This window comes from Mytilus edulis, chromosome 9, assembly GCF_963676685.1.
Source record: "Mytilus edulis chromosome 9, xbMytEdul2.2, whole genome shotgun sequence".
In the NCBI taxonomy this organism is placed as follows: Eukaryota; Metazoa; Mollusca; class Bivalvia; order Mytilida; family Mytilidae; genus Mytilus; species Mytilus edulis.
This window is the reverse complement of record NC_092352.1, coordinates 85,938,718-85,959,327: the sequence shown is the minus strand read 5'-3', so window position 1 is coordinate 85,959,327 and position 20,610 is coordinate 85,938,718. Positions and strand designations below refer to the sequence as shown.

Sequence of the window (20,610 nt, the reverse complement as noted above, 5' to 3'; positions counted from 1 at the left end):
TCACTATTAACAATATGTTTCTACATGAGAAAATGCCTGTATCTAGAAAGAAGTTCCTTGTTATTTCACTTGTTGTTTAACCATCCATCCAACCAGTGATGTTTGCTTAAGAGCACATTTGTTTATGGTAAAATGTATACGTATCATTAATTTGAAAATAAAACGAATAATTAATCAATCGAGATCATTGAAATTAAAAAGCTGAGAAATGATAAAAGTCTCGAAATAAAATGGCATGATAACCTTTGTTGTAAAATGTATTTAGGTGAAAACCTGAGTTCTGTTTCTTTGCAATTTGAACAGTCAATGGTATACTTTAGTTGCCTTTGCTGTAAAAAATGATTTATCAACCTTCGAATTATCGTTCCAAGTAGATAATCTTGCACTTTTATTTCTTCTAACGCTGTACTGTTATTCGACTGTCCTTTTTGAAAAGGGGGTTGGTTGGCCATTTTTCAAAGTTACGTTTTTTATGTTATTTGCTTGAACCAAGACATCTTTTTCTTGTAATTTGTTCTAAAGCTTTGCAGTACGGGGGGTTTTATTGCTTACTATACAGCATGGGTTCCTTATCGATAAATGTTTAAACACATACATTTTTTATTATAACTTGATCAGCAGTTGGCATTGCTCGTTAATTTTGTTTAGCTGATGGAAATTGTATAGGTCTTAAGGGAATTCTTGAGATCAGTTGCGTGATTCCGAATCCTTTGTGATTTTAGTTTTTTAATATGTTTTTTTACAGATGTTATTTTCAGACAGAAATCCGAGAATCTACGACAAAACATCTAGATTTATAAACACACCTATGATATCTTTAACTCTAAGGGATATCAATCAGGGTGAACTTCATGTACAGGAATTACCAATGCCTGTTATCATTAAAATTCCCACTGGAAGTAAGTATAAGTATTACACAGAATATTTAACTAATGATAAAAAATTGGTCGCATGTTTTTGGATACATATGAACATAAGAAGAATGATGTGATATGATTAACAAGGATACAACTATTTACAAGAGACTAAATGACACAAAAATTAACAACTTCTATATTGTCACCGTACCGCCTTCAAGAATGATCAAAGCCCAAACCACATAGTCAGGTTAAAAAATGACAGATGTAAAACAACTCAAACGAGAAAACTAACAGCCTAATTTACGTACAAAGTAATGACCGAAAACCCAACCCTTTTTAAAACGAATTATAAGATTCATTCTGCAATGATCTTTAAACTGTAGCATAATGGAAGCAACTTTCTGTTTTCAATTTTCAAGTCATATTTCATTTTTACTGTAAAGGAAGGATATATAGATTTTGATCTGTGAGAAAGTCTTGTCAATTATTTTCATTTCGTGATATTCACTTAAGTACTAAATATTGGACTCCAACTTCACTTCGATAAATGGTCACATATTTTGAGAGAAAGATATCTATTGATTTGCTGGTCATACTCATTATCCATTTCTAGAACAGGTGACTTCAATAGTTAATACTGCCTATTCACGACGAAAAAAAAGTTTCCTATTAATTCATGTTTAGCAATACTTGTAATGTCATTTATTTCGTAAAAAATATAAAAATCAATAATCATATATGATGATCTAAGCTTTCCTTTTGAACTTGAAATAACGGATTCGACGAAAACAATCGTGTGCCTCCTATAATTACTAACATCGAGAATTTTACAGTGCTGTTCGTTACAGCAAAAGTAACTTATACATGCATTATGCAGAAATACTCGAGCTATATACACCCTGCATATCTTTGATAAGTGCATTGCTTGTGCCGCATATTATAATGGCTTGAGTTGGTTGCTAAATATATAGTATAAAGATATTGACACAAGGGATCTAAAAGATAAAGTTGAAGTGACCTCTTCGACAGTTTTTCTATGCCATCATGATTTTGTTGACAGGTACGATCGAAATAAATGTTTCATAGATGAGCAAAGATGTATCCCATATTTCATTCGCATTCCCATCATCTTCTCCTGGCTATGGTGGCAAACGACAGAATTTAGCTTGTCACCAAAAACACAAACGACAGGTGCCATCATTCAAGTCGGAGTTTATCCACGGGTTTTACAAGTACTTGTTGTTTAACTTAAGTTTTCTATATACATTAAGTTATGAGAAATTTGTAGACTTTATTATCTGTATGTCTTTTTAATGGTTTTTGGACATGACTGTTTTTGTTTTCTTTTTGTCTTTTCTTGCAAGGATTTGTATTGCTCTTGAAGAATCTTACTTATTCAAAGAGCTGTAAAAAGGGCACATGTTTCTAAATGTTCATGTTTAAAAAGGGTCGAAAGATGCCATACAAACAGTAAAACTCATAGATCGAAAATAAATTCACTGGCTAAAAATAAAAAGAAAAACAAACAAAAAATAGTACACACGACACAATTTAGAAAACTAAAGACTAAGCAACACGAACCCCACCAAAAAGTGAGGGTGATATCAGGGAGGGTAAGCAGATCCTGCTCTACACGTGGCACCCATCATGTTGCTCATTTTATTACAAACCCGGTAAATAGTCTAATTCGGTAGATCACAGTCGTGGTGAAAAGGGAAGAGGATTATAGTAACGACATAAGGAACATATCCGATTTCATCTGTGAAACGGTTATTCCATAACGGTCAACCAACTCGTGATGGCGTCCGTAAAATGTATGAAGGGATGATTTCAACTTCACCATTCGAAACTCTTGGTTTAACAGCTTCCTTTTGAGCATCAACCCTCTATCAAGGAAATCATGATTGGAAATACATGCCCGGGAATATCGTATCAATTTGGAGATATATATATTCCGTATGCAGGCGCTTCTGGAATGTTGCCACATAGAAATGGAAGCTGAAATCATCTCCTTTGTCGTAAAGATTTGTTTTCAACTGACCCTCATTGTCAATTTCTAGATGTTAGCCAAGATATGAGGCCGACTTTACTTTATCTGTTAAAATAAGTCCAAATAAGAATCGAACTTTTTTATGACTAATGCAGAAATCCTGACAACAAAAATCAATTGAGTAAGTGATATACAAGGAGAATATTATTTCAGAAGCAGCTTAAATCAAGTTGAAGTAAATAAAAAGAATACTTATGCAGACATATGCAAATCTGAAATTTTATCTTTAGCAAAGACCATGCAATCAAATTCGGAAATCAAAAAAAGGTATAAATAATTTAGATGCTGTATTGTGACGCAATAAGGGATGAAAATGAAATACTCAGTACCTACGGGGCGCTGATTGGGACTCTTGTGGTTTTTTACGAAATTCAATTCTGTCATAACAAAATCATTTTTGTCTTACAAAACTATGTGATATAGACTTGTTTTATGAGAACTTCAATTTTGTGATGACAATATTCATTTTTATGCCCCACCTACGATAGTAGAGGGGCATTATGTTTTCTGGTCTGTGCGTCCGTTCGTTCGTCCGTTCGTTCGTCCGTCTGTCCGTCCGTCCGTCTGTCCCGCTTCAGGTTAAAGTTTTTGGTCAAGGTAGTTTTTGATGAAGTTAAAGTCAAATCCACTTCAAACTTAGTATACATGTTCCCTATGATATGATCTTTTTTAATTTTAATGCCAAATTAGAGGGTTTACTCCAATTTCACGGTCCACTGAACATAGAAAATGATAGTGCGAGTGGGGCATTCGTGTACTGTGGACACATTCTTGTTGTAGACAAAATTCATTTTTGTTATGACAAAAGTCAATTTTGTCAAAAAGGTATGCAAATATAAACGTATTTGCATACAACATTCACTTTTGTTACCTGATATGGAAATTAAAACTCAAAAGTCAATTGTGTGAGAGAACTTTTGTGAGACAAAATTCATGTGAGACAAAATTTAATTTTGTCAATTTTGTCTCACAAAAGTCAATTTTGTCTTACAAAAGTCAATGTTGTCTCACAAAAGTCAATGTTGTCTCACAAAAGTCAATTTTGTCTCACAAAAGTCAATGTTGTCTCACAAAAGTCAATGTTGTCTCACAAAAGTAAATTTTGTGTCACAAAAGTCGATTTTGTATGCAAATTAGTTCACAGAATCCAAACTAAACTAATTTGCATACAAAATTGACTTTTGTCGCCCAATAGGTAACAAAAGTCAAGTCTGTGATACAAAAATGAATTTTGTCATGACAAAAGTAACTTTTGTCCATTGAAAGATAATTTTTGTATGACAAAATTTAAATTTGTAGTTTACTACAAATTTTGTTAAACTGGACTAATTTTTATTGAACAAAACTCACTTTTGTCCGTACAAAATCGAATTTCGAGTATAAAACCACAGGAGTCCCGTTCGGCGCCCTGTATTATCTTACAGAAAGGTTTTTAATATCAATAGGGTTTTTCCCATTGTCATCGTTTTAAATGTTTTTCATTTGTCAGGATTTTCCATACCCCCATATACTACAACCTGACAAGGGATTAAGGGGTTAAATATTATGTAACAAATGCAGTATATATAAGTTGACTGATTGATTTTTTGCCCCACCTTCGATAGTAGAGGGGCAATATATTTTCTGGTCTGTACTTCCGTTCGTCTGTTCGTTCGTCCGTCCGTCTGTTCGTCTGTTTGTCCGTTCGTCCTGCTTCAGGTTAAAGTTTTTGGTCAAGGTAGTTTTTGATGAAGTTGAAGTCCAATCAACTTCAAACTTAGTACACATGTTACCCATGATATGATCTTTCAATGCCAAATTAAAGTTTTGACCCCAATTTCACGGTCTACTGAACATAGAAAATAATATTACAAAGTTCAGGTTAAAGTTTTTGGTCAAGGTAGTTTTTGATGAAGTTGAAGTTCAATCAACGTGACACTTTGTACACATGTTCCCTATGATATAATCTTTTTAATTGAAATGCAAAATTAAAATTTTGACCCCAATTTCACGGTTCATTGTACATGGAAAATGACAGTGCGAGTGGGGCATCCATGTACTATGTATGGACACATTCTTGTTACTTTCTCTTTTACAACACTCTAAAAAAAGATAATATGAAACATTTAGTTAGATATTACATATAAAGGAGACCAAAAAATTTCACAAACTTGGTCTTTATCATTCTTCTTTATGATATATAGTAGATATTTAAGAAATTTGTATTTCTTTATTATACTCTATAAAGGGGCATATTTGCTGTCAAATTCATTGACTCAAATTTTCATATTTTATCTATAACATACTGAAACATATATCCAAAGTACAATACGTCTGAAATAAACAGTTAACAATACATGTACATAAATTTAAATTGTGTGTGTATTTTAGTCTAGACACCATCTTATTAACTATTGGGATGATATCCGGAGTCTGCCGATGGTCACTTAACCCAACATAATCATAAACATAGATATAAATATGTAGTGACATCTTAAAATTAGAATTTTCAATGTCTATGTCTTTTTGGTTTCATGTTATAGGTTAACGAATACGGAATACGTTAATTATTCTTTTACTTACATAATAATGATTTATTTTGTGGATCGAATCAGTCAACGAAATGGTTCACCTTTGTTTTTCAAAAAATATACTTTCATTGCTGACATATTTCCTAATAACGTCTGTACACGACTTGTCCATTCGCAAACAATCTCTAGCTAACGGGTTGAATGGAAGGACACATATATAGTTATTCAATGAGGTCGAATTAATCACTTACAAGGGAAAGAAGAAAAGTTCAAAATATATAAGGATAAAATGTCACTGACAGAAAGTTTTGCAATACAAAAATCCTTTCAGAAATAAAAGTGTGAATGGAAATGGGGAATGTGTCAAAGAGACAATGACCCGACCATAGAGCAGACAACAGCAGAAGGTCACCAATAGTTCTTCAATGCAGCGAGAAATTCCCGCACGAATTTTTACATCTTTTAGAATTCTAAATAAGCTTTTCTTTCTAAAAATGCAGACGTGTTCTACATGGATCACTTGTCTTTCAACTTTCATCTGATACTTTAATTTCTTAAATGTATGCAAAATAGTTTTAGATTCGCCCTATGTACTACTTTCCAGTATGCTCTTTTTTTTACCGTACCCGATAAGGAGGTGTTACATCTTAAAAGGTCTATCCAAATTATTTTTGCAAACATTTCTGCTTAAGCCGATGGTAGGGGGCGTCTTGAATTTACAGTGAGGTGATGTTTTTTTTTTGCTCCGGGTTGATGCTCTCACTGTGACTTTGAGATGAAGAACAGCAATAAAAATGCTGTTCCTGCTTTTTGTATCCTTTTTTTGTTGTTTTTGAACTGATTTTGTGTCATGGATTGACACCAAATATCCTTTGTTTTTCTATTGTGTTAAACACTTTCAAGCCCAAACGGTAAAAGGTCTGCCAGTAACAACTACTGCCAGCCTCAATTAGGGTTTGACATCATTCTATTTATTCAATTAATTTCAAATAGATGTTAAAGGAATGAACTATATTAAATCCACCATGTGAAATATCACCAAGGAGTGTGTTACGCTAAATATTGCCTTGTTTTCCATTTCATATGAAAATAATGGAATGAGCTCTCTTTCCCAGGTGTGCGATATCTTTGGCAATGCAGTCAATAAGTGCACCAACTCTGAAAAATAAGATCTATAATTATTGTAATTCTCCCCAATAAAGTGAGTTTACGATATTGACAGCTCTTCAGAATTGCAAAAACTGCTTTCATTTTTAAGCAAATTCAATATATATACAGCTTAAATATATAAAAAATTTAATTCCCCAGTTTTTTTAATTTAAAAAAAAATTGAATAACGGTGGAAATTTGATCTCTCTTCTTGGACAAAATGGTATATAATCTGATCTTTTTGACAGCTGGAAAAGACCATGCAAACTTGTAACTCGAAAAGAAATAATGACATATTTACTGCTCATAATTAAAGGTGATGTTAATTATCTATTAAGGTCAAGTTCACTTGAAACTCTTGAGTTAACTTTACTTACTCGGGTTTCAACAATACGATTTTACATGAACCACTCGAGTTAACCCCTAGTACTCTGGTTCCAACCCTCAGCGAGCCAGGGTTAAGCTCGAGAAACTCTTGAATAACGTCAAACCAATGAGAATATTTTATTTTTTATGCTTGGTCAGGGCCTTAGCCTAGTAGAGTTACTTAGAGTTGTTCCGAATATCAACTCGAGTGCGTTTACGTGATAATCTATTTATTATCTCTGAAGTCGATTGTAGAGTTTCAAGTGAACTCGGCCTTAGATGTATGGTAAATCTATAATATTAAACGAGAAGACCTCATTTTGTGTCTCGCTTCTCTTCATTCCCCAATAAATTAATCATCATGCTCTGTGTCCTATAGGTACCATGCAAAGTCGCATTTGTCATCTATTCTTATTACTATTCAATTTGGGTTATTTTGGGAAAAAAACGAAAAATAAAGGCGTCGGAAAATTAATTTCGTCACCAAACCGACTGTCAGACATGACTACCGGTTTTAACATTTAGAACCAACCGTATGATAGATAACCAAAATGAAAAATAAATAAGCCAATCAGAGCGTTGTTCATATCGTGGTTTTTATATCGTAAGAACCGCTACTATTATACCTCGGTTTTAATTTACACATTATTTGCATAGGTACTCGGACGGGGACAGGACAATTATTTTCGTGTTTATCTGCATGTATACTATGATTCATATATAACTATAATATATAGGGACTCTCTTTATAAAATAGCAGTGAGTTTCTGTCATCAAACCGACTTTTAAGTCGAACATGACAACCGGTTTTAACATTGAGAACCAATCGTATGATAGATAACAAAAAAAAAAGATCAATGATTAAGCTAATTAGAGCGTTGACCATATCATGGTTTTAGATTGAAGAACCACTACTGTTATACCTCGGTTTTAACTAACACATAATTTTACTCGGACGGGGACAGGACAAATATTTTCGCGTTTGTCTGCATTTATATACTATGATTAATATACTGCTATAATGAATAAAGATCGGCTCTATATGATATACTGCTATAATGAATAAAGACTCTATATGATATACAGCAGTGATCGCCATGGAGAAGAAACTTTATAGAATTAATAGTTAATAGAAAATTAAATACACTTTTATATTTTTTTATCGTATAGATACGTATGTGCATAGTATACAGAAACGCGAAAATAATGGTATATAACAGAAAACAAAATAATAACGGACTTTGAAAAAAAGAGAGGGCTTAAAAATATTGTCTTGTGTCCATATATCTATATGACTTAAAATGCCCGCGACTTCGCTTTTAAGTCAAATAGGACTTTAAACTTGCAAAAAAAACTTTAAAAAAGAGTACTCGGGGACAGGACAATAATTATTGCATTGATAAAGACTCTCCATATAATTTGCAGTGATCGCCTAGGAGACAAAATTGATAGTAAATAAACTCATCATAGATACCAGGACTAAATTTTGTACATACGCCAGACGCGCGAAACATCTTTTAAAATAAATCTTTTGACACGCAGATTCGTAATAACTTTTGTGGTAAGGCCCACAATATGATGCAAAAATGTCACATAATTAGATTAAACGCAGTGAAATGTGGCATAAACTATATACGCACTTATATCCTTTTTTTAGAACACGCAAAATACCAGCGTTATACTATAAATGCCACAGATGAAGATGTTACTGATGAAAGTAACTTTCTTCGCTTGAAAGTCTCACAGAGGGCTAACCAATATTATATGATGAAGCTTATCACAGATGGACCACAATATAATGTGTCAATCAGAATTGCAATAGATTTCCAAAAGAAAGTTTCGATTTATGATACAATAAATGGAATGGTCTTGCTTGATTCACGGACAGCATTTCTAAAAGATCCTAAACCCACAACTGTCACCTGGAGTGTTGGGATATTTGCTATTTATAGCGGTGGCAACAAAACCAATACCACTGCGCCAGAAATATCAGTAAACATTTCAACAACTGCTATAAACTGTCGATACTGGAATAATACCGTTGGAAAATGGCTTGCTGATGGATGTAAGGTATACCTGCATAGCAAAATAATTATTAGCATAGGTTTTTGCCTATTTTTTAACGCCTTCTACTGTCGGGTCGGGAGAATAACATTGTCAGTTTATTTTCGATTTATGAGTTTGACTGTCCTTTGGTATCTTTCGTCCCTCTTTTACAATGATTTCAGAAATAAAGAATAATTAACCGGCTATTCATATGTTCATGTACTTGTCCAAATTCGTGAGCTTATATAATGGTTTCTAATTTTAGGCATAAATAATAAAGGTGTGTTGATATTTGATAATCCGTTTTAATTCATTTCCTTTTCCTCCAGTCTCGGTACAGTTTACACTTAGCATATTCATATAACAAAGAACAATTATAAGAGAAACTCACCAGTTGCCTATCATAGTTTCTCAATAATATATTGTTTTATCTTACTATCTTACATATAAATATGTGAGCTACTTGGGCTCTTTGTTATGGTTGATGTGGCTTTCCTTGCATCACCCCAGTACTATCCCTTCTAAGTGTTTTCTTAGTTATGTCACTTGTTTGGCTTTAAATTATTTTGATTTTATCTGTTCTTCAATTCCAGTGAATGTCACTTAAGATACACAAATAATCAAAAAGTGCAACTCGTGTGCACAAAATTCATATATAATGTTTGATTTTATTTTTCATTTATTCAAAATGTGGAGAACCAGTATTGAAGTATATTTTCGAAATATGCCATCACCTTTTTCTCAAAAAAACACTAATTTACTTGTAACGCTTATGAAACTCTAAATCAAAAGTATTATAAAGAATGCGAGAATAAATGACATCATAGATACCAGGAACAAAATTTTAGATTTACTTCAGGAGCGCGTTTCGTCAACAAAAGACTCATCAGTGACGCTCGAAACAAAAAATGTTTAAAAGTATGTTATCACATTATACTTACAACTGACCTTCTAAGGATAACAAGCACCCAACTTTACAAGAATGTTATATAAATGTTTGTCGTTTTTTTTGGAAAGAAATGGCTGTTTTTCAATTTTTGAAAAGACGACCTGCATCAATTAATATTGGCGCGCTGATCGGAGGACAAATGACGACCAAAATGCTTTTTATTTTTCCAATTTTTATAGCTTATGTTGAATATATGGTCCTATATTTTCTTCAGTAAAACATAATGAAACTTTTGTATACACTGGTCTCAAAGATTATCAATTCAACAATATTTTTTATTTTTTTTAAATTGTTCTTATCATTCTGACATTGATTTTGTTATCATCAATTTGAAACATTTCTTAATAAGTTGTATTGCTTGAAATTTATTAAAATCCTGTAGATTCTTATATTTTTGGTATTGAACTAGGTCCTATTTTTTTCCGTCTTTACACCATGTTGGCTGTATACTGATTCATTTTTGTCTAGCATAAGTTATAAGTTGTTATAGGTTTTGATTCTCCTTTTTGTGATTGTACGATGTAATTGGTAGGTTTTCTTTTGCATAGGGTTTCATTTAAATCTATGATAAATCACAGAATGTCAATAATCAGTTCCTGTATTTCACATCGCAAAAAAAGTCTTTCAAACTACTTGCCAAATTTTATTCTTCAGATTGCCGATATTTCAGAGCCTTCTATCGGAAATCAACATCAGCAGAATTGGTATGATTGCAAGTGAGACATCTCTCCACCAGGATCACTATTTTAATTCATATCAATTAGAGAGTCAAGTCTTTTATATTATCCAATTGATATACACGTGTTCATTCAAATCAAATTTTGTAAACCATTTCCCCCCTGAAATTGCTGAATGTGAAGTCAGTTGTTTTAAACAAGTTTATTACTAATTATTTTTTTGAGACTTAGGTCCTGTATGTATATAAGTCGGGTTGTAAGTAAATCAATAAGGTTTTTATTTAAGATTTGAATGCCTTTTTTTGTAATTGATTGGTTTGAAAAAACGTTGACCGAAGTTTGTATGAAACGCTTCATTCTAAAAATGTGAAAACGGGCAACGCTTTTACAACCCTTCGCATTTACTAAAAGGAGCATTCAACATGTTCAATACTTATAACTACATTTCCAGCTATAATCATGAAAACACGATTACTATCAAGTTTTTCTTTTATTTACCTGTGCACTTTATTGTAGAATGAATGTCAATTCCAGAATGACGCGAGATTGTAATGAAACCTACACATAATCACTCATGTAATTATACCCAAGTAGATCTTCTTAAGCTGTATAATGTTATCCAATTTAATATAAATGTTAATGTTTTTCTGGCATAGACAAATAATGATAATTAGACATTGTTAAACTATCGGAGAGCTCGTTCATCCAAACATATTGTTTCATTACATGTTTTGTCAAAAGGACATTGATTAGAAATCTTAATTATTTATTATATCTTTGTAGGTATCACCTTTATCATCTGGTGAGAGTTTAGAGTGTGGTTGTGATCATCTAACGGATTTTGCAGGAGGAATTTTCGTCATACCAAATTTCATTGACCCAATAGCTGATATTTTGCTTTTTCTTACCTTTTTCGACAATCCAGTTATTGTTTGTACAGTGATTTTGATTTGGATGGTCTATTTTGTTGGTCTTTATTGGGCGAGACAAGCAGATCGTAGAGATTCAGCAGTGGTACTTATATTTACACATCTCTGTATATTATGTACAAAAAAGGGTAACAAACAAAAACAAGACCGAGTTCATCTGCAGGGTTAGCAAAGAGGGACGAAAGATACCAAAGGGACAGTCAAACTCATAAATCTAAAACAAACTGACAACGCCATGGCTCAAAATAAAAAAGACAAACAAACAACAGCACACACGACACAACATAGAAAACTAAAGAATAAACAACACGAACCCCACCAAAAACTAGGGGTGATCTCAGGTGCTCCGGAAGGGTAAGCAGATCTTGCTCCACATGTGGCACGAAGTACGAAGTTGAAGAGCATTGGAAAGGAAATGTTAGTAATGGTTTGTATTATGTAAAAGAAGGTTCTAATTTGCTCCATACGAGTACCAGAAAAGACGACCAGCATTTGTGTATCGTTCCTGCTAAAACGTCAATCATCTTCGAAATAATTGTTGTGGGAACCCGTGTGGTTCTCCAAAAGTATTTTTTCTTTCTTAAAACAGTTTAATTTGCAATAATGAAATTATTATTACATTATGATCACTTAAAAGAAGACGAAAACAACTTGTGAACCTCTGAACTGAAGGGAAATGTTATAAAATCGAGCGTTTTCTTCTTTTTGTAGAGAGGGATTGTTACTCCTTTTCCGAGTGACCCTTCGGATCCTTTCAAGTATATCATGTGTGTTGTGACAGGATGGCGTATGAAAGCAGGAACTACATCAAATATATCATGTTACATCAAAGGCGACAAGAGACAAAGCTCGAGGCATTGTTTATCAAAGTCCTCATCTGGTCAGGTTTTGTTTCAAACCGGTGCAGAAGATTGGTTTTTAATGACCTCTTCATTTGATCTCGGTGTCCTTGAAAATGTAGTCATATGGCATGACAACAGTGGCTCATCGCCGTCATGGTTTGTACATACATTTGCTTCATATAAGTTCGTTATTATCTGCATGTATTGTATTACTAAATGATTTTTTTTTTACCTTAAAATTAGTTTTTTTCTTTTGCAATCAGAATGTAAAATTTAATGTTGAGAAAATTTATAAATCAAATAATTTCAGGATAAATCACCTCACGAGTATTACATTATTCATGGTTTCCTAAATGAAGCTTTTCTTATTCTCAGATACGTTGAGTATGCTAAACCTGATTTTAAAAGACTATGAGTGAATCCAGATGGCAAGACTCTGGCAGCAATCGCTTCTTTAAGTATTGTTTTCAATTCATCTTCTTTTCAATTTGGTAATATAAAGTTATAAAATATTGAAGAAGTGTCTCGTCGTTATCCTTATTTTTATCTAAGGTTAAGATATCTTCCCATGGACCTACAAATTATGAATAACAAGGTAAAATACCAATTACTATGTAAATACGAAATGTATGTTACACCATGTTTACATACTTAATTGTGCCTTTCAGGTTTTTGTCGAGGATAATAATAGAAGACATCCAGATGAAGAAGATATATAATTTCTACTGTGAAAATTGGCTTGGTGTGGAGAGTGAATCTACCAAATTTCGTTTGACAAACACATCTACTGAAGAGCTTAAAACAAATTTAAGACACCAGTTTATTTTGAAAACGGGCCAAGAGTTACGCAGAGGCCATTTATGGTTAAGCATTTTGTCTAAACCGCCAAACAGTGATTTTACGAGGGTCCAAAGGTTGTCCTGTGCCTTATCTTTACTGTTATGCACAATGTTGACTTGTTTAATGTTTCATGGAATACCTACTGAGGACTCGGTCAAATCCGAGGTTGTTGGTTTTCAGTTTTCAATTTCTCTGAAAGACATAGTAATTGGTATTGAAAGTAGTATCTTCATGTTCCCTATTAACTTTATTATTATTGAACTTTTTATGCGAACTAAGCCAAGAACTTCTAAAAGTGATCGCTATACAGCAGTTCAAAGAGATGGCAGTTGTTCTACTAGTGGTAATGACAACTTACTAGAGAATACAAAGACAGAAACTATTGCTGTTAACAGAAATATGTAAGTAGAGCATATCATATATTTGGGGTTTTTTTTCTGTGACCCTTATTACAAGGTGGCCGCAGCTACTGGGTTACTTATGTCCGTCGTTCTCCCCTTAAACATTTTAATTCAAACAGTTATCAAGACATTATTTCGTTCTGCGAAATTGATCTTATAGTTGGTATAGTCCTAATTAATGGTGATTTTTAGGTCGAGTTACGGTGCGTTACAGCTTATTGCTCAATGGAAGTCATTAGATTTAATGATCATTTTTTGTAAAGCCTGATTTATATTTTGGTATATTGGTGTATGAAGATGAATTACAGATCGAATTTACGTTTCCATTCGGTTTGTCTAGTTTCACTAAGAAACTTAGGTTTCTAATCCCTCTGATAAAATTGATCTGAGATAAATTTAGGTATTTTTTATGCCCTTTTTGAACGAAAAGATCAAAGTGTTGCCTCGTGTTTATACATCCTTTGATGTTCAGAACTCAAAACTCGAATACAACTTTGAAAATACAGGTACGTGATTTTATTCAGCTTATAATGTCTATTTCTATAACATTCGAATTGGTTACTCATGATGTAAATGATTACAAATTTAAATTCGAAGGTAAAAAGTAAACATTTTTAAGATTAGAACCAGTTCTAACAATTACTACGAGCATAGAGGCCCACCACTTGATTAAAACCACAGTTCCATCAATGATACACGGAAACACGGGATCACGACTTGATTAAAACCACAGTTCCATCAATGATACACGGAAACACGGGATCACAACTAGATTAAAACCACAGTTCCAACAAGGATACATGGAAACACGGGATAACCACATTTACAACATTGATATACGAACAATATATTTGTAAAGATACCCTACTTTTAATGTTAGTTATAGTGTATCGTACTTGTAGGTTGCCGTGGTGGGTAATATACATAGCTTGGACAACGGTGTCGTTAACATCCCTTACTACATCCTTTTTTGTTATGCTGTATGGTTTGAAATATGGATATTATGAGAGCTTGGAATGGCTTGTATCGTTTATCACAGCATTTGTAGACGATGTAGTGATTTTAGAACCATTGACCATTGTAATTTTTGCTGTGATCATTACTTTTATACTGAAGAGACCAGTGAGGATTGGGGATGCTCCACCACAGATTGTGCAAGGAAGTGAAGGTAGGAGTAAAATTACTCCGCATGTTACATCGTCAATTCAATTCCCTTCCCTTTCATGAATGTGACCTACCAAATTAGACTATTTACCAGATTTGTTATCACTTAAGCAACAACGGGTGGCACATGTGGAGCAGGATCTGCTTACTCTTCCGGGATACCTGAGATCACCCCTAGTTTTTTGGTGGGGTTTGTGTTTCTTATTCTTTAGTTTTCTATGCTGTGTCATGTGTACTATTGTTTGTCTGTTTGTCTTTTTCATTTTTAGCCATGGCGTTGTCAGTTTATTTTCGATTTATGAGTTTGACTGTCCCTCTGGTATCTTTCATCCCTCTTTTAAAGATATAAGAAGAAGCGGTTTGAGTGCCAAAGAAACAACTTTCCATTCATTTAATAATTTGTAAAGGTAAACTATTATAGGTCAAAGTACGGTCTTCACCACGGAGCCTTGGCTAACACCGAACAGCAAGCTATAAAGGGCCCAAAAAATGACAAGTATAAACCCATCCATACGGGAAAACCAACGGTCTTATCTATATAAAAAACGAGAAACATTTATGAACCCCATCGACAAACAACAACCACTAAACATCAGGTTCCTGACTCAGGAAAGGTGGAAACACATGCAGCGAATTCAAACGTTTTAATAGGTACCGACCTTCACCTTTACCTGAAATAACAGTGTAACATCAGAACATAGAAAGACACACTATAAAATATCAATTGGAATGGCTTAAGTCCATCAAAAGACATATGAAAACAAACAAGTGAATGTACACTGAACGAATACATTTGATCTATGAAACAATGTAAATACAAAATTATTAACAATTTCAGAAAGTCAACCATATCATTGAACAGAATGCCGCCATACACATGATATAACAATGTAAACCTTAACAAAAAAATGCCGCCAATTAGTAACTGTAAGAGATTACAAAGATTATTCAAGTAACAAAAAAGGGGACATTTATTCCTTCAGACTTTTACCTTGTAAACTGACGCGTTAAATAAAAACCCCGTTTCAGTCTGTTCGTCTAGTACAAAACATCGTAAATATTCATGAACATGTTATAGTCCTTAATATGAATTTTAAGTTGCCCCGGGACGTTGAGTATCCAATCATCCATCTAGGCGGATGTGATTATGTACTATTAGCAAACCATTTTCAAGCTAAACATTTAAAGCAATTACACATTTAAAAAAAAAAAAATTTAATATGAATGAAATTGTCAATGCAAAACTTGCATCGACACTGCTTCCGAACTTTTGCTTCAGATAAAGTTCAATGTAAGGTTCACTGCTGTATTCTGATTGTATGGGTCTATGTAAGAAGTTTCAATCTATTTAATACAGCTTCAACAACATTTCAAGATTTGAATTTAGATAAAACAAATTTAGTAATTATGGTTTTTAGACTCTATAGACGATCAGTACGCATCACAAAGAACACAGAAACAGAACAGCATACCCGATCACGTTCCTAAAAAGTATCTTCAACAAAGGAAACAGGAAAGTGAGTTGACAGCGACACTGCAAACAAAAACTCAGGACATCATTCTATTTCTCATATTCATTACTGTTATGTTATTGGTTGTCCACAATCATCGACCTGTTGAGCAATGTTTTCAGCAGTCACAAACTGTCAACAATATGTTCATCAAGAAGAAATTTGACTTTGTAAGTAAAAGTTTAAATGGTATCACTGCTACCTTCTGTAAAAGTGTTCTATGATAATAAAAATTCTTGGAGTACAGCTAAACAAAAAGGTATTTGACAAAAACTTTCCTTTTCGTGACAGTCCGAACAGTTATTGATAGTTAATAATATTTATTTACTTTGACACTCAATTTTATCTTCACATTACTTACCAGAGCTTATAGATATAAGAAGATGTGGTTTGAATGTCAATGAGACAACTCTCAATCCAAGTCACAATTTGTAAAAGTAAACCATCATGGGTCATAGTACAATCTTAAACACTGAGCCTTGGTTCTCAACGAACAGCAAGCTTTAAAGGGTTCACAATGACTAGTTTTAAACCATTCAAACGGCAAAACCAACAGTCTAATCTAATTAAAAACGAGAAACGAGAAACAACAACGAACCACATCTACAAACGACAACTCCTGAACATCAGATTCCTGACTTAGGACAGATGCAAACAAATGCAAAGTACATTTTATGTTTTCACCATCAAATCTCTTTATGAAAGTATTGATTGCAGTTCGATCTGAAATAAAAAAAAAATCCGTTTTGAATTCGTGCTCTTACAATAAATGTGTTGTATGAATCCTTTTAAGAATGTGTCTATGGTTTGTTCTCAAGCTGCTGTCCTATTATTGTGTTGCCTTTAATGAGATTGTTTTACAGGTTAAAACGCATAGTGACATGTGGAACTTTATCAATAAAAGTGTAGTCATGTCATTAAACAGAACTTTACCATTTGACAAGTCAAAGAAGAATCCAGAAAATGATTTCTTACTGTTGGGAACATTGCGTCTACGCCAGATAAGAGTTGAAAAAAGTATGAGATAAAAATAAAAAGACTACCAGATTAATTATGAATGGATTTAATTAAAAAGCATTATGTTTCCCTATAGAACTAATGAGTTTGCCAAATTAAATCATCATAAAAACATGATTAAAATATAGTATTCGTTAGACAGGCAATTTGTCCAAAAAAAATCAACAGTTTCGCTCGAATCATACAAATGAAAAGGCCAAAATAAGGTACGAAGTTGAATATCATTGTTAATCCCGCAGAAAGCAAAGCAAGAATCTCTTATATGGAACTCTTAATTTATGTTTTGGGCTATCATTGATATGATGTTAGGATATACGATGCAGTAGCAAGGGCAATCAACATTTAATGTGTTTTTTACAACTTTGCTTTAGATGAGCATACAAAATTCACATTTACGACAAAATAAATTGTATTTCTCTAGAGCCCCCACAAGGGGTATGTTGGTACAACAATTTAAAACAAAAGTGTGAACATATCTGGCAGAATGGTCGCTAACATCATTTAACAGATCACGTGGATTTGTCAATGATAATTGTATGATAATAATTCGCTTACTCGAAAATATCAAGCTTTTCAAGTCCGGACAATTTCCATACAAACATTTCAAGTTTTGCAATATAGATAAGACAGAAGAACTGGTGGCTGATAAAAAAAATCAAAAATCTTATAGTTTTTGTTTATTTATTATTTTTTCAGGTAGTTGCGAATTTCCCGATATTATAAAAAATGTCTACACTCTGGAATGCACTTCTCCATTAGGTTACATAAATGATGATACAGCCAGTTACAATAAATCCTGGCAGACACAGATACACACCTCACATGATGAATGGGCATACCATAGTGCCTGGGACTTGACATCTGTACCATATATAGGCACCCGGGCAGTATACGGAGGGGGTGGTTATGTGGTCGAAATGAAACCAAATCCTTCTGCTGATTCGAAGATTTCAGAACTGATATCGAAGTTATGGATTGACGAAAGAACAAGAGCTTTGTTTGTTGAATTTACATTGTACAATCCAAATCTTAGCTTGTACAGTTCAGTAACGATTGTGTTTGAATTTAGCAGTCCCGGTGGAATAACAACATCATTTTTAACATTTACAACACCATTGTCAGATTATTCATCTGACAAAGAAATTATAAAACTTTTATTTGAGATTATATTTTTTTTATTTACATTTTTTCTGTCTTATATTGAAGTCAAAAGGATTAGACAAATGGGTTTTAAACTGTATGTAAAAGGATTTTGGAATCAAGTTTCAATGTTTGTTGTAATCCTATGCATTATTGGCATATCAATATTTATTGAGCGGTATATAATAATTTCACAAATCATGCACCAATACAGAGAAGGTCATGGAAAAACTTTTGTCAATTTTAATCTTGCTATTTTATGGGATAATATTTTTATATACATCATGGCTTTGTTAACAGTTTTTGCTTTTTTAAAATTCGTTAAACTTCTAATGATGAATAGGAAGTTACATTATTTGTATTCAATGGTTGAATATGCACAAGTGCCTTTAAAGTATTTTGCGTTTATGTTCACAATATCATTGATTGCATTTGCAAGTTTTGGAAATCTGTTGTTAGGGTCTGTAATGTCCGGTTACAAGTCATTTGGAGATAGTTTTATGACTCTGGTAGAATGTACATGTAAAATAAATAATTATAGCCAATATATTGACCTTCAGCCTGTCATAGGTCCAATATTTATACTTCTGTATATATTTGTGTTTTTCTTTTGTTTTATGAAAATGTTCACTGCTATTGTGTTAAATGCTATGAAAATATTGAAAAAGAAAGGAGTGAAGCATGATGAGGACACTGCATTATTGTTGAACTATTTTATTGATAATGTTAAACGAATGTTACGATGACATGTTCTGCTTGATAAAATAATTTCAAAAACGATTGACTAAAGCAGGAACATATATAGTGTAAGGTATACTGTTCCCAGACTAAAGTTGAGAGCTGAAACGAATACTTGATTGATATGTTTTGCATGTGAACACACTTTAATATTGTTTAATGGTTTTATTGTCAGTATGTCAGAATGAGTTCTGTATCCTAAAGTATTTTTCAAAGGAAATATCAAATTTAATGATGATGATTTTTTTTGGTATAACCTTCTTAAGCATTTTGTTCATAGGAATCAATGATTGATGTAAATTTCATCATTAAGATAGTATTAGAAATCAGACTTGTATTACCATTGTTATAGTCAAATGCTTAAATGTGTGTGAATAATGATATCATAATAACGAAAATGGAAGATATATGTAGTAGTGTTTGATCAACAATTTTCACAAATCAGGAGGAAAATGAAAAATACAAATGAATGTTACAACCAATGTATTTAAATCCAATTGCATTAACCGATTATTAGTGGCAAATTGCAAATTTGTTACAAGTGCTTTACATATTAGAATAAAAACTTATCAAAGATACTAGGCTTATAGTTTGTACGTCACACACTGTTGTAATATTTGCAACACTGGTCTTCCAGGTAAAGGCAAAGTTAGGCGCCACAAAACATGTATAACCCCATCGGCATTCTGTATTTGCATGTCCCAAATCAGGAACCTGTTATTCAGTAGTTTTGATAATAAATCAGGTCGTTAGTTTAATATTGTTGCGCTGTCACTTCGGGACCTTTTATAGCTGACTATGTGATATGGTTTTTGCTAATAGGTGAGGCAGTACGGTGCTATAGTTGCTAGCTTCTACGTCATTGGTCTCACGTCATCGCAGTATCGGCGCCTGTACTTCATAGTATGTTATATACAGTGACATGATTTATGGTAAAGAATCCTCGATTTTGTGCAAAACTCAAAGTTTTCGGTACTGGCATGAAAATACGGATTTTTTGTGTTATTAAAATTTGCTGTTACAAAATGATAGAAATTATTATAAATTAAGGAATGTATCTCCCTCATGCAAAGCTCTGATTCCTTCCACGGATTTGGCTATACTTTTTGAACCTTTTGAATTATAGCTCTTCATCTTTTATATCAGCTTTGGATTTCAAATATTTCGGCCACGAGCATCACTGAAAAGACATGTATTGTCGAAATGCGCATCTGGTGCAAGAAAATTAGTACCGTTAATTTTATTAAAGATCTATACAGAATTGCAATGCAATACACATAAACCACATAAAAGTATTGCTTCAAAAACAAGTGACAGAAGAAACCAAAAAGACAGTTAGGAATGCACATTCGAAGAAAAAAACAAAGAAATATGAAAAATAACAAAAAAAAGTAAGATAAAAAGACAAAAGATGTCTGCAA

The 20,610-nt window shown here is 33.0% G+C and overlaps 1 protein-coding gene across 6 annotated transcripts in view; it reads left to right on the top strand.

Moving 5' to 3' along the window:
• Positions 1–19,767, top strand: part of LOC139489257 (polycystin-1-like protein 2) — a 92,942-nt gene extending 73,175 nt beyond the window's left edge. For 4 of the 6 annotated variants that reach the window (XM_071275502.1, XM_071275503.1, XM_071275501.1 and 1 more), the window contains 9 exons: positions 746–899; positions 8,593–9,005; positions 11,391–11,621; positions 12,248–12,534; positions 13,047–13,619; positions 14,522–14,787; positions 16,202–16,464; positions 17,158–17,311; positions 18,008–19,767. In XM_071275502.1, coding sequence (XP_071131603.1) covers positions 746–899; positions 8,593–9,005; positions 11,391–11,621; positions 12,248–12,534; positions 13,047–13,619; positions 14,522–14,787; positions 16,202–16,464; positions 17,158–17,311; positions 18,008–19,197 — 3,531 coding nt within the window. In that variant the 3' untranslated portion in view covers positions 19,198–19,767. Of the gene's footprint in view, positions 1–745; positions 900–8,592; positions 9,006–11,390; positions 11,622–12,247; positions 12,535–13,046; positions 13,620–14,521; positions 14,788–16,201; positions 16,465–17,157; positions 17,312–18,007 lie in introns of those variants that run through there. The other 2 variants (XM_071275505.1, XM_071275506.1) reach the window with 2 other exon arrangements.
• Positions 19,768–20,610: the final 843 nt, after the last annotated feature.